This window comes from Triticum dicoccoides, chromosome 1A (assembly GCF_002162155.2).
Source record: "Triticum dicoccoides isolate Atlit2015 ecotype Zavitan chromosome 1A, WEW_v2.0, whole genome shotgun sequence".
Lineage (NCBI taxonomy): Eukaryota > Viridiplantae > Streptophyta > Magnoliopsida > Poales > Poaceae > Triticum > Triticum dicoccoides.
Genome location: NC_041380.1, coordinates 502,486,751 through 502,500,775, shown reverse-complemented (window position 1 = coordinate 502,500,775; position 14,025 = coordinate 502,486,751). Strand labels below are relative to the sequence as shown.

Here is a 14,025-nt window from a genome sequence, read left to right as displayed (position 1 = left end):
GAACATCTAAAGACTTGTATGGAGAGAGAATGTGTGACATAAAACAGAGATATTTTTTCTCTATTTCTTCTTGAGCTCAATATATATACAAGTAAACAGAAACATGAGTTCACAAGCAGATTGACATCCACATTGGTATGTAAAAATGACACAAATGAAATACCATCTGAAAACTGCAACATGCTTTGCTTACTTTCTATCTTCTGTTGCAACAAGTAAACTCGTGAATTTAGGGAAATTACCGAGCATTTGCAATGATTGAAAGAATGCAAACAAGATCACTGGGAAAACTTGATTCAAACAGTAACCTATGCAGCAAAGCAGTAAACTGAACATTTTCGACATATGCACGACAATAAGGTTCAGCAGCGTACAATGTTTACATAATCAAATTCAAAGTAGCTCAAATGCAAGGCGAAAACTAGCATACATCATACAGGCCAGACTTATCGACTGCAGAGTACGTACACATCAGGATTCCAAGATCAGCCACACTTAAGAGCAGCTTAACCTTTCCAATGCACAGGTTTTTATCAACATGTCAATGACAAGGATAAGCTAAACTCCAGATTGGATAACAATGCAAGAACACATTGGTTTAAGCTTACAGACCCATTCAATTCAAAGAAAAGCAATCTCAATTTAAAATAACATTCCAGATTCCACAATGTACTCAGAACAGTAGTTGTCGGTAATAGTCAAGGCCATAAATATTCATAATCCTAACTTCTAAAGCTGCTGATCCATTCGACGTTAAAAAGACATATAATGCAGTTATTGGCATTCGATTCATGCTGAATTGCCGACAGAATAGAGCCACATTAGTAAAAAGTCTAAAAACTCAACGGGTCCACAAGCAAAGCGAAAATATGTAAAACATTTGCAGATTTTGCACAAACCATGGTAGAGGAGGCGCATCAGCAAAGCCTGACAAACCCAAACTTCTCACAGCACTCCCCCAAAACGGGAGTTCAGGAACTACCAGTCTACCACCATCAATTTCTTAGTCCTCCAAAACAACTCCTACCTCACAATTTTGAGAACCCTGCAAAGCGGATTGTAAACATAAACGTGAGGCTCGCCAATCTCTTTGTAATAGTTCTAATATACAGATAAACGTGAAGAACATCTACAGAATCATGTGCGGAGAGAATGAGTGACATAAAACAGAGATGTTTTTTCTCCATTTCTTCTTGAGCTCAATATATATATGGGAGTAAACAGAAACATGAGACCGGAAGTAAACAACAGCAAAACCAGATCCACATCCACATTGTTTTGGAAAAATGACACGGATGAGATACCATCTGAAAACTGCAACATGCTTTGTTTACTTTCTATCTTCTGTTGCAACAAAAATATAGACATGGTCATGTTACAAAGGTAGAAATAGCATGGTTCACTTTACGCAAGATCATAACAACAATACTGGGTGTCTGCTAGGCTCTATTTCCCTTACGATGTTTCACACTCCCATTTAAATTGTATAACCTGATGGACCAGAAAATATACTCAATACAGTTTGGCAGCCGACAGACATATGCACCAACCAGGCAAGCAGTACTTAATTAACTTTTCCAGCTAACAAATTGCAGACACTGTAAGAGAAATGGAATCTGATGTTCACGGATACTTTAGGTTATATGAACTAGTACTTGCTAATATGTCAAATTTCGCGATAACAATCAATTTGCAGCATGCTCGCTTGGTAAGAAATAGCGACATACTTCAGTTCAGTCTTATACCAAGAACTGCAGATAGTAACAGAAAAGAACATATTCAAGCAGCATTATTTATTCCACTTAAAAAGTATAGAATGCTTGAAGAAAAGGAACAACTGGGTGATGTGATCTTCAATAATTTGTAAAATCCATAAACTAAAAGACCATCATATTCTCACTGCCATATATACATAACTAAAAATGATAAAATCAAATGAGTTCAAATCGAAGATGACCATAGTATTATAGTATAAGTTGGACAATTAAGTTAACTAGTTCAACATAGTAACTTGGAAACATGGTTAGAGCTACTTGTTTCTTCATGTAACGTACATCACGAGCAGTGCAAGAGAAATGCATAATCATCAATACAAGAGAGAATGAGACATGACCAATATTGGAGGAAACAACAAGAGTACCCAAACAAGGAAGAATGAAGAGAAAGTACCGCAGATAAGCTGGCGCACTTCAATTTTTCTGCCCCCTGTCCGCACGAACCAGCGTCTCTGCCAAACTGTTCCTTTTGGAATTGGTCTTCTTGCTCGAAAGGGTTCCTTCAATTATGTTTGAACTTTCAAAAAAATGACAGAAAACAACAGAGTGATATATGTTCCTTAATTACAGTAAGAGTTGAATTGGGAAACACAGTTTAGACATTTAACAGGACAATTGCATAGGTATACCTTGAAATAGAGGCAAAACACTTTTTACATCGTACAAAGATCTCATACAAATGCAGTAAAGAAAATCAGATTTTCTGGCAATTCCAAATTCCACCTTCAATGCTGCAATACTATAGAAAGGATTACTGATAATAACAGTCAATTTAGTTGAGGAATCTATGAGCCTATGGGCAATGAAACTCTCCACCACATTAAGGTTGCCACTGATGATAACTGAAACACTAGTTTCAGAACTTTCAAATACAAATGCACTTGGTTTGTATCCACAAAACATGATGCTATGCAGTATGCACAAGAGATTTCAAAGCAATGTTAAACAAAGATCTATACAATCTGAATTATAGCAGAGTAAACATGAGCACTTTGTCAATGATCAAACAAAGATCTATACAATCTGACAATGATCAAACAAGCATGTTAATGGAGCATAGATGTACCTGCACAGGGGATGTAGCTCGACTCTAGCCATGTTGGGAGCATGCAGGGCACAAGAAAACCAGAGGGGCACAGGGTTTGATCGCCGGCTCTTTCTGGAAGATGCTGCCCCCCTAAGCTTTTCCCCTTAGCCATGTCCACAACAATAAGAAAGTGACCATAGATGAGGTACAGAAAGTTCGCCCGGAATGGATCGATGGCGGCAATGCACGGTATGTGGTCTTCCAGAACCTTGCACCTTTCAGGGAGAACAGGATTGAATGCTACCTTGTGCTCCAGCGTCCAGCAGCAGCCCTTCTCATCGAGCGAGAAGGAGCTGCACACGAATGGCTTCCTGCTGTTAGACACCTCCACGTAGCGCAGCTTCCCCTCGCTCACCCCGAGACGGCGGTACCTGCCCAGCACCGGTGTCCCCGCCAGGTCAATCAGGTCAGGCAGCACGCTGGCCGGGGGCAGCTCGACTAAGCGGTGCTCCGGCTGGTCGCTGAAAGGGTCGACGGAGCAGACGGCCCAGGTCGGGTCGAGCCACCACAGCCTGTCGCCGAATGCCACCACCTCGAGGTTCGGGTCTATGCGCATGTCCCGGCTAGCCGGCACGGACGGGCCGGCCAACCGCCGCTCGTCCCACTCCCCTGTTTCCGACAGGAACCGGCGCACGACGGGGTGGTCCGCTCCCCCGCGGCGGCTGCGGCTGAGCTGGGCGACCACGTACCTGTCGGGCGGGCCGCGGGAGCCCTCGGACTGGGTGAGCAGGCCGAAGCCCGTGGAGCAGCCTGCGGTGGACGACCTCGCGAACTCCGCGCCCGGGGCAGGGAGGCGGAGCAGCTGGCCGCTGAGAGGGTTGCAGACGAAGCGCGCGACGTCCGGCTCGCCGGCGTACTCGGCGGCGGCGTCGAACTCGGCCAGCCAGCTGGGGCGGAAGGTGCGGTCGACCGGGGCGCGGCAGCGGGTGTCGGAGAAGTCGAGGAGGAGGAGGCCGTCGGGGGTCGCGGCGCGGACGGCGCCGGCGAAGAAGTCCGCGGCGTCGCCGGCGTCGGGGACGACGAGGCGGGCGGGGACGGAGAGCTGGGCCCACAGGTCCTCGTGGAGGTCGAGGGACGCGCGCGACGGCGCCCCCGACGCGTCCAGCGCCGGCTTGGCGTAGAGCATGGCCCATGGAGGGCGAAGAGGGGGCGAGGAGGCCGCCGCGGCCGTGCAGAGGGATCGGCGGAGGGGCGCCGCGGCGGCGCCGGCGAGGCGTCGGAGCATTTCGCTTGTGGTGGGCGGAGGAGGAGAGGGGCAAAGGAGAGGGGAGAGGGTTTTGCGATTCTGCTTTGCCCGTGAGCGAGCGAGCGGCCTGCGGTGGCGTGGTTTGGTTGGTGCACATGGACTCGGTCCACGCGGCTCTGACAGCTTTAGCCAAAAGGCAGAATCGTTCCAATCGTCTCGCAGAGAAGACGACAAGAGAAGATGAGTTCAAACTCCCAAAATTTCAAAAGAGAGCATGTACAACCAACTGGGCTCCTCCAACCCGCTACGAAATGTTCGTCGGGACAGCTCGATCACCGCAGGTAAAGAAATTGACATTCAACAACCACTCATATACCACCCGCAAAAAAAAAAACAATCACTCATATACAGCTCAAATATCTTGGTGTGTGTGTGGCATCCTTCAAGCTCAGTCCAGACTGAAATGAGACGGATCGATCACGTCGCGTGTTATGTTGGATCGGCTCACGCTGGTTCATCCATCTCCACATAAACCCCTATTTGGACCTAAATATTAGCTCACTCTTGTCCGCTCCGTTTTGTGCTCACTCCACTCCGTATGTTCCTGTCCTCGTCCATTCCCCTCCCCACGGCACCATGGCTGACTCCAGCAATGAGGCAGAACCCATCAATTGGGGCACGCTGTTGGCGGAGGAATCGAGCACCACCCCGAACGGTGAGGAGGTTGCTCTCCATATTGTCCTTTGTCGGTCATAGAAGGGAGAGAATTTTTTATTTGACCCTTTCTTAAAATATGCTTCCCTATTTGGCTCTAAGAATATTTTTCTTCCCTATATGATCCTTAAAGTAAAATTGTTCCTTATGTGACATTTTTGTCAATTTTAGGTATTAACGGTGTTAAGTGTAACATGAAAAGAGAGTCTTACCCCCGGTACACTATGTGACCAATTTTTTTGATTTTGCACACAACAACTGAAGAACAAACTTCTATACTACTACAAATCATTATTGTTCACGAATAGACCGAAGCCAATCAACTCTAAAATGAAAGTCTAAATAAAATAAAATACCACATCTTCAGCACATGCATTCAGGACTCAGGAGCACACACACGGCTACGTGCTCACCACCACGCAACTGTTATAGGCGCGCTATGGCACGGCATCATCTTGCCTTGCCACGATGCCCAGCCCATACATGCTAGCTGCACCGTCGATGCCTAGGCCACCCACTCAAGCACATGGCTGTAGCTGTTTGACACTGCTGAGTGCTGACCGTCGCGCGTGCCCACACGGCCACACCGGCTGTGTTGTGCTGTTGGCTGTGCAGCCGGCAACGTGCCACCGTCGCGTCCATCAATGGCCGCTGTGTGCAGCTCGCCTAGTCTGCCGAGACTGCCGGGCGTGTACATGCTGGTCGTAGCTGTCGTGCGAGGTGGCTGCGTACCGCCGTTGCCTATTGACCTGAACCGCCACGGGAGGGTCCGTATACGTATCGACGCTCGCTCAAGTGTCAAGTCAACCTGATGCGTATCGAGGCCGAGTCCACTGTATGGCCGTGGCTCTCCCCTATCGCGCATAGGGCGCTCACCGCAGCAACTCCTCCGTCACCGTCCAACCTATAAGCAGTGTTGCTCCGTCGCTTCGGTCATATTCACTTGTGCCTTCTCAGCCTGCAAACACCAGGGGTAAGAAAGACTTTTCATGTGGCACATAACGGTGTTAGTGGCTAAACCTGACGAAAATGTCATGTAGAGAACAAAATAAAGTTTGGGTGTTAAAATGGGAAGAAAAACTTTTTTGAGGCCAAAAAGGGAATCAAATTTTAAGAAAGGGCCAAATAAGGAATTCTCTCCATGGATGGACATGGGCGGAAGTTCGAGCTCCTCGCCATCCCCGGTCGCTCGGCAAGCCTCCGTGCCTGACCACGGCAGCCCGTCGTCCTCCGCGCTTGTCTAGGTCCATCGCCCTCTGCGCTCGCCCGCCCTACTCAGGACCTTTTCTCCCTGTCGGTGATGGGGTGCTCTTGCCCGCACCGCAGAGGCGGACACCCAAATCGGAGGCACATGCCACACACCACTCGAGGCAACAGCTGGCGTGTATGTCGGTGAAGGCGGGTTGTAGCCGCTTTGGCCGCAGTCCGCGTCCGCCGAGCAGGAGGGCGACCTCCTCTGTGACGTCTTGCGCCGGCCATTGACCTCGACGGAGATGGATGCCTACAGCCGCCGCTACAAGAATACCAAGCCACTTTGGCTCGGCAACGAGGAGTCCAAGTGGCTCGCGAAGGAGAAGGCCACCGCGCCGGCAAAAGGCGCCAGCCTGACGTCTTGCCAGGATCTGCTCGTCCGACAGCAGAGGCACCACCAGCGACGATGACGACGACAACCCTTCTCTGATCGTCGATGCCTACACCAAAGATTACTAATACTACCACAACTATAGATTGCCTACACCATCAAGCTTTATAGGAGTAATATCCTTCTTTCTTCTTTGACTAAGCATGTGTACCTGTCCTGTCGGGTGACACTATTATTGGTATAACTGAAAAGAGCTAACAACATGGCTGTCAAATATTTCATTGTGGTAAATGCATCATTTCAGGTCTCGATTGAACCCAGCTTGATGGTGCTTAAACCTATTCATTATTGTCTCCCCGAGCTCGTCTTTATGCTGGTAGATACTAAATAGATCCATGTTTCCATGAATAACTTGTTCAACAGCTTTACCTTTTCATTCACCTTCTTAAATTCCTCCATGTCTTCGGCATGATACTTTTTTCCCGTGTATTTAACTAGTTTCTCAATATTCCATTTCTCCCTGGCAGTCATAATTTTTTCTATCAATTCTTTTCCTTCTTCAAGAGTAAGGGACATAAAGCATCGAGCTGCACTTAAATCAAGGATAGATTTAGTTTCATCGTTAATCACATGATAGAATATATGAAGTGTAACATGTTCTGCAAAAATCATGATTAGGGCAAAGATTCAAGAGTTTAGAATATCTCCCCAAGCTGCATATAGGTTATCTCTGATTTACTTGACAAAAGAAGTGAGCTCACTTCGGAGTTTTGCTATTTTAGAGCAAGGGGAAAAATTTAGCCATAAACTTCTCCATACATTTTCCAGCTGGTTGTGCTGCAATATTGTAATCTGTTATACCATTCTTCTACCTTTTCAAAGACGGGTTGAAGAGTTTCAATAAAACAAATTCTCTCGACACATCTTTGATTTTAAAAGTCACACATAAAGCATCAAGGAACATAAGATGTGCTTGAGGGTATTCTTCCTTAGTCCCTGAAAAGGCATGCTTTCCGACTTCCTGAATAAGATCACGGTCAATCGAATACTTAATGGCATAATTCGTAGGATAGACTATGGAAGATCTTGAACCCATATATAGAGCACAGTATCCCCTCACAAATTTTTCTTTCTTTCTGAGGAATCATCATTTATGCAAATAAAAGTATTAAGCTTCGTAGTTTGATATTTTGGTATTTTTTTAATAATGGATCCTGAAGCTCTAGTGGAAAATGTTGAATATAATCTGGCAAATAAGTCTTCCTAGAAGGAGTAGAACCCATGTCAGTAATAGGAAGTATCTACAATAACAACACCTTAGAACAGTTATGAAACAAATACTCTGCGCTTCACTGCCCAGCAACAGTGCAAGAAAAATAATTGATGACCTGTAAGCCACACATGGTGGTGTAGACTTCCATGTAAGTATCCTAAAATAGTTATTGTCCCAACTAAGAGCGGAGGAGAGAACTTATGAGCAACGTTTCTGTCACACACAAGTTGTCATAGATCTTATGTAAAGTAACTCCTTGTGATTCTGTAGAGGCTATTAGTGTTCCAAGAGTCAAATAAACCAGAGTAGTGAATATGATGAGATGGTTGCAGCGAGAATAATAACGACTTGGAAGCAAAGAGCATAAAGTAAAGACTGGAAATAAAAGTGTTTTCCCGCAGTTGAGAAATTAGGTGCAGAGAGATTTTAGATCATGGTATACCTCAAGTGTGCCACTTCAATGGTAATCCCAGTTACCTTGCATCGTGAGTTTAATATTTTATTTGGTTGTTCTGCAGGCGGATCACCTTAGAGTTATGAAACTCTTCCTCGTGTGGTTGTATTCCACACTATGGTTCTGCTTGGTCGTTTTTATAATTAAGGTAGTTAAACTGAAACCATGCATTACGTTCGGTAGATAACCATCATCTCATATTGTCTTTGATCCTCATAAATGTCTACACATGTCACATTGGAGGGCGTAAACTCTCTGAACAATATGTGTTACCTGTTTAGGTCTTTAGATCATGTTATCTGGGCCCTTAAATTGGACAACACACATTTTTTTAGAAATGGAGGAGGACCCCCGGCCTCTACATCTGGATGATGCATGCAGCCACTTTATTAATTATTCACATAAGACCTTACAAAGTCATACACCAGTAAGACTAAAGCCACTGTCTAGGCAACATCTGTCGCTACTCCTATCCAATTGATAAAGGGATGCTGATAGTCTGGGCCTAATACCAAATAGACCTCACAGCCAAACCTAACATCTAAGACGTGAGGTCCGAACCAGGACGCCTACCGGGTATGGGGCATCCACCAGTCCGGTGCACTCCTCAACCAGGACACCTGTCGGGTATGAGGCCGCCGCAGCCACCTGCCACCAATCCATCTTCAGTGTTGTACTGCTACATCTACCTTGCCTGGTCTAGCTGCCGTCGACGCTACCACGACGTCAGACAAGCCACCATTCTGCGCTCGTCCATCATCACACGCCCACCGGCGAGACCCCGCTGCTCGATGCCGTCGAGACCCGCCGTCGTCGACGCAAGAGAAGGCACGCCACACCACCTCACGCCTCTTCCATCTGGCGCCGCTCCACAAACGATGCCCCCAAGAAGGAACACGACACCGCATCGCCGCCATCGTCCGATCCGGTGATCTTAGGATTTCTCGCGGAGCGGCACGAGCAGGTTGACGATAGTTGCTTGACGATGCCTTCATCAAGGTAACGACATAGACGCCACCATCGCCTGCCATGACCGGAGTCGGCTCGATTTTCACCGGCGACTATGTCTCCCCAACTCGCCACCGGTGCTAATAGTAAGATCCAAGATCCGTCACTACGAGCCTGGCCAACCGCCTTCGGTGGAGAAGGCAGCCACCACCACCATGCTCGGGTCAAGAGACTCGGACGTCCTCGTGCCGCGAAGATAACCCAAGGGAGATCTCCTCTTGCCGTTGTTGAGACGAGGCGCGGCCGCAGTGGATCTCGATCTAAACCCCTCGGGCGCAGATCAGATCTCATCGCAGCCAAAATCTCATCCGCCCACGGCCGCCGGAGATCTCCTGGCCACCGCCAACCTGATGCGCACTGCCGTTGGAGGAGGAGGGAGATGGACGCCGCTGCCCCCACGCGTTACCGCCGGCCGAGGACTGCGCCGCCGCCTCCTCACCACAGGGGCTTCGCCCCGCGGCGTCCTCAGCGACGGTGGCGGTAGTGGGAGGCGATGGAAGGGGATGGCTGAGGGCGGTGTGGACGGGGACTCCCCGGAGGCACACATATCGTTCACCATAGTATAACAACTTACTAGACAAGTAATAAGACTACAAATACGAATGACAACATACAAGATAGGCACAAATGAATCTTACCATCACGGATTCACCTACATGCATCTCCCATGCCTGGGGAAATTGCTCACACATAGGAAGGGAATAACTAATCATCATAGAGAATAAATTCATGAAAATCATATCGATAATACTATAAAGATCCACAATAAGATGAATGATTAAACAAATCTCAATCTCCAGATGAGTGTGAATAGAGTTTTGATAAATCAAAAGAATGGGCGTTTCTGACCCAAGCTGCCGCAGAAGCAGAGGGGGTGGCGAATTGGAGCAGACAGCCGGGTCAAAACTCAAAAGTAGGACAGGAGAACACCACCAGCCCACACGCCACAGGGCATTCCCCTCGCTGGAACCAGTCCACAGCAGTCCTCCCGCACCGCAACCAAAAGCCACACGCAGAATGCTCCGCCGCCTCTCCGGCGCCGCCGCGGGCGGGCTCCGCCGCTCCCTCTCCTCGTCCCGGGCCCCCTCGCGCCCCCCGTGGGCCCTCATCCAGCTCACCGACGTCGACAAGTCGGGGGCGCCGGCGCCGGGCGCGACCCTGCACCTCGACGCGCCCCCGTTCGTCACCGGCCTCACCGTCCCCGCCCACTTCATCCACCCGCAGCCCCTCCCCGACCCCGCCACCGGCGTGTACGGCTCCGTCCCGGGCCACGTCGCCGCCGCCAGCAGCCACGGCCTCCTCCTCGTGCGCTTCTGGGAGTCCCGCTTCCAGTTCGACGTCCCCGCCACCGGCGAGTCGATGCTCTGCGCGATCCGCGACCTGTCCTTCTTCACCGGCATGGACATCAACCCGGAGGTCACGCGCTTCGTCCTCAACCCGCTCAGCGGCGAGCTCTACCGCCTCCCGGACCTCGACGGCACCAAGAGGACCTCCATGTACCAGCACCTCGGCCTCCTCACCCAGTCCCAGGGCGGGCACGGACCCCCTGACAGGTATGCGGTAGCCGAGATGTTTACCATCGGCGGCAGCGGCAGGGAGGAGGACGGCTTCGTCTTGCGGCGGTTTCTCTCGGAGACGGGCAAGTGGGAAAAAATGGTGGGCTTGCCCTCCCCATTGCCTGCCGGTCGGCGGATGCACATCGACAGCGCCGTGGTGCCCTTCGGCGACCGCTTGTGGTGGATCGACGAGAGCTGGGGCGCCTTCTCAGCGGACCCGCTCAGCGAGAGGCCGGAGCTCCGGTTCGTGGAGCTGCCCAGAGGGAGCGTGCTGCCTGACCTCGAAGGTGTGGTGTTCATGAGGAAACTCGAGCGCTACCGGCGGATGGGGGAAAGCGAGGGGAAGCTGCGCTACGTCGAGGTGTCCAAGGAGAAGCCGTATGTGGTCAGCTCCTTCTCCCTCGACGACGGTGGCAGCTCCTGGACGCTGGACCACGAGGTGGCCTTCACCACAGTTTGGGATGATGAACCCTTGAAGGAGATGCCGGCGATTGGCGCAATTGACCCACTGAACAGCCATGTTGTGTACCTTGTGTGCGGCAACCAGCTTCTTGGAGTCGACATGGAGAAGGAGAAGATAACAGGGAGCTCTCGTCTTGCTATACCCAGTGTCCCCATCCTACCCTGTGTCCTCCCGACGTGGCTGGAATCAAGCTAGATTCCCTCTGCAGGTACTAACACTCTCATCTCCTTGATCAGTTGTTTGTTTGACCCATATATGCAATTGTTAAACTAGGCGCCTTTCACCGTATCTTCTGAAATTATGTGCTTGCAGTCCTCTCCTCTGCATACAAATTGTGCTAGAATTTGGGAGTAAATTGAGATGTTTTTGAGGAACTGTAGTGCTCCCTTTCTATTGTGGTCAACTACAACTAGATATAAAAGGAGAAGTGCATCCAATTTAGGAAGAATAATGTATACTATACAATTGTCAGATTGGACACATTTTGTTTTAACTCATCTTCCGAAATTGTGTGCTTGGAAGCTTATGTAGGTCCTCTGTATATAAATTGTAGTATAATTTTGTTGGAAATTGGGTGAAATTGAGGTGAATTTGAGGAACAATAGTGATTGTAGCCTTTCTATTGTTGTTCAGCACTGCTAAACAGAAAGGGTGAAGTGCACAGACTAGGAAGAATATGATTTTGAAGGAGTAGAGCTAAAGCTTAGGTGTATGGCTTAGTCTGTTTTACTCTGTTCATGTGTATCTTCTTCTTTTGCTGCCCTTTAAACCTCATCAGAATAGGCCAAGCTCATCCTAGTGGCAGGCACAGCTCATGCCATTTGTGACTGCTTATTTTTATTACTGTCATTGGATTTCTGTGACTGCTCGGCCGTGTGCATCCATGGATGCAGAGGCCAGGAGATTTGAACTTCCTTTCTGAAAAAAATATGGAGAATATCAACCTATTAACTTGTGTTGGTAGGTAAAGGTTACCCTGATACTTCACATCGGAAGAATTAGGTGCCTTTCACCTTATCTTCTGAAATTATGTGCTTGCAGTCCTCTCCTCTGTACACAAATTCTGCTAGAATTTGGGAGTAAATTCAGATGTTTCTGAGGAACTGTAATGCTCCCTTTCTATTGTGGTCAACTACAACTAGATATAAGAGGAGAAGTGCATCCAAGCTAGGAAGAATAGAGTATACTATACAATTTTCAGATTGGGCACATTTTTTGTTTTAACACATCTTTTGAAATTGTGTGCTTGGAAGCTTATGTAGGGTCCTCTGTATATAAATTGTACTATAATTTTGTTGTAAATTGGGTGAATTTAAGGAACAATAGTAATTGTAGCCTCTCTATTGTGGTCCACCATTGCTAAATAGAAAGGGACATCGCCGTAAAAAATAAATAAGAATGGAGAAGTGCAGCCAAGATAGTGAAAGGCTGAGTCTGTTCTAGTCTGTTCATTTGATCTTCTTATTTTGCTGCCTTTTAAACTCCATCAGATTGGCTAAGCTCATCCTAGTGGCAGGCACAGCTCCTGTCACTTGTGACTGCCTATTTTTGTTACATTTATTGTTTTTTTGTGTGACTGCTCGGCTGTGTGCATCCAAGGACGCAGAGGCCAGGAGGTTTGAACTTCCTTTTCAATAAAAATATGGAGAAAATATCAGCCTATTAACTTGTGTTGGTAGGTAAAGGTTTCCCTGATACTTCAGCGAGTTGTCATACCTTGTGCATCCTATACCAATGATTCCATTATGTATTGCTCAGTATCTGAATCATGTCGATGTTTAAATATTTGAAACATACTTTATAATGTATACAAGCCTTCCTCTCATGCACAATGTGGACATGTTCCCCGACCATTGCTGCTGGGAGCTTGATGGCATCTTGCCGCGTGTCCTTCCCTTTTAATGCTGCTCCTTAGAGGTCTACACAGCCTTGTATTATCATTTCGGACCAGTGATTGCTGTATCCTTGTTTTTGGAAGTGTCATGTCACTTCACCCATATCGTGTATCAAAACAGCGTAGGGAACATGGTATTTTTTTTTATTGTTTTGATTCGACACTTATGCATTTCATTCATCTAATTACTGTAACCTGTTCTGCCATTTCAAGCCATGTATACTATTCAGAGAAATGTACACATTGTAATTGACTGTTTATTCTTGTTTGCATGGTTGAAGATTGGAGCAAGAAGACCGCTGCGAAAAGGGAGACATCGCCTGACATGGTCAAAAAGGAGACTTTGCATGTAGAAGTAGAGCTGATGAATTGAAGTGTATCAGCTAATTCCTATCTTGGTACTTTCGCATAACCTATCTTCATGTATTATCCATCACAGTCCATTTCTCTTGCAATGTCAGCAGTGTGTTATTTGGAAAAATAAGTACTATTTGGTGCACATGTCTGCCAGCTGCCAATTCTATTGAGTAACACTAGTTTTTAATTCACCTGAGCGATTTATTATTACAAATTTAAAGTTCAGAGTGTTTCAGCAACTGATCTTTGCTAAACTGTTTCAAAGATTATGGTGAACCCTCTTGCTTCATTTGTTGTCGCAACAGAAAATAAACATAGCATATTGCAGCGTTCATATGGCATCTCATATATTTTTTTTTTTGAATTTTTTGGCATCTCATTTCTGTAACTGTTCCAAAACAATGTGGATGGGAATGTGCTTGTGCTGTTATTTATGTCTGAACTCATGTTTCTGTTTACTTGTACTTATATGGACCTCAGGAAGAAAACAGTGGGAAAAAAACACAGTTGTTTTCATGTCATTCATTCCCTCCATAGGAGTATCCAGATGTCCCTAGTGTTTAAACCGTTTTCGAAATTATTGCAAAGAGACTCATGTTTACAATTCGTCCGCTTTGCAGGCATCAGACCAGAGTTGTTTTGGAGGCTTAGGATGGTAGTTTCCTGACATCTCATT

General features: G+C 47.4%; 2 protein-coding genes and 1 non-coding gene across 3 annotated transcripts; 2 read left to right on the top strand and 1 right to left on the bottom strand.

Annotated features, from left to right (window-relative positions):
• Nucleotides 1-670: 670 nt before the first annotated feature.
• On the bottom strand, nucleotides 671-3,988 carry LOC119354104. The gene is made up of 3 exons (XM_037620808.1): nucleotides 2,842-3,988; nucleotides 2,170-2,275; nucleotides 671-1,045 (listed from the first exon to the last, which is right to left on the bottom strand). Exons 1-2 carry the CDS (start codon nucleotides 3,986-3,988, stop codon nucleotides 2,190-2,192), a joined length of 1,233 nt encoding a protein of 410 aa, XP_037476705.1. The 3' UTR covers nucleotides 671-1,045; nucleotides 2,170-2,189.
• A 3,021-nt stretch (nucleotides 3,989-7,009) lies between these two features.
• On the top strand, nucleotides 7,010-7,115 carry LOC119296022. The gene has a single exon (XR_005144624.1). It is a non-coding gene; the product is annotated as a small nucleolar RNA R71 (small nucleolar RNA).
• Nucleotides 7,116-10,096: 2,981 nt separating this feature from the next.
• On the top strand, nucleotides 10,097-13,530 carry LOC119354096. Its single transcript, XM_037620800.1, has 2 exons — nucleotides 10,097-11,306; nucleotides 13,274-13,530. The coding sequence occupies exon 1, from the start codon at nucleotides 10,097-10,099 to the stop codon at nucleotides 11,291-11,293; it is 1,197 nt and encodes a 398-aa protein (XP_037476697.1). The 3' UTR covers nucleotides 11,294-11,306; nucleotides 13,274-13,530.
• The last annotated feature ends 495 nt before the right edge of the window (nucleotides 13,531-14,025 follow it).

Coding starts and splice junctions, on each gene's coding strand:
- LOC119354096 (XM_037620800.1), top strand. CDS start 10,097: ATGCTCCGCCGCCTCTCCGGCGCCGCCGCGGGCGGGCTCCGCCGCTCC.
- LOC119354104 (XM_037620808.1), bottom strand. CDS start 3,988: ATGCTCTACGCCAAGCCGGCGCTGGACGCGTCGGGGGCGCCGTCGCGC. Junction 2,276..2,841: donor GAGCTACATCCCCTGTGCAG/GTACATCTATGC, acceptor ACATAATTGAAG/GAACCCTTTCGAGCAAGAAG.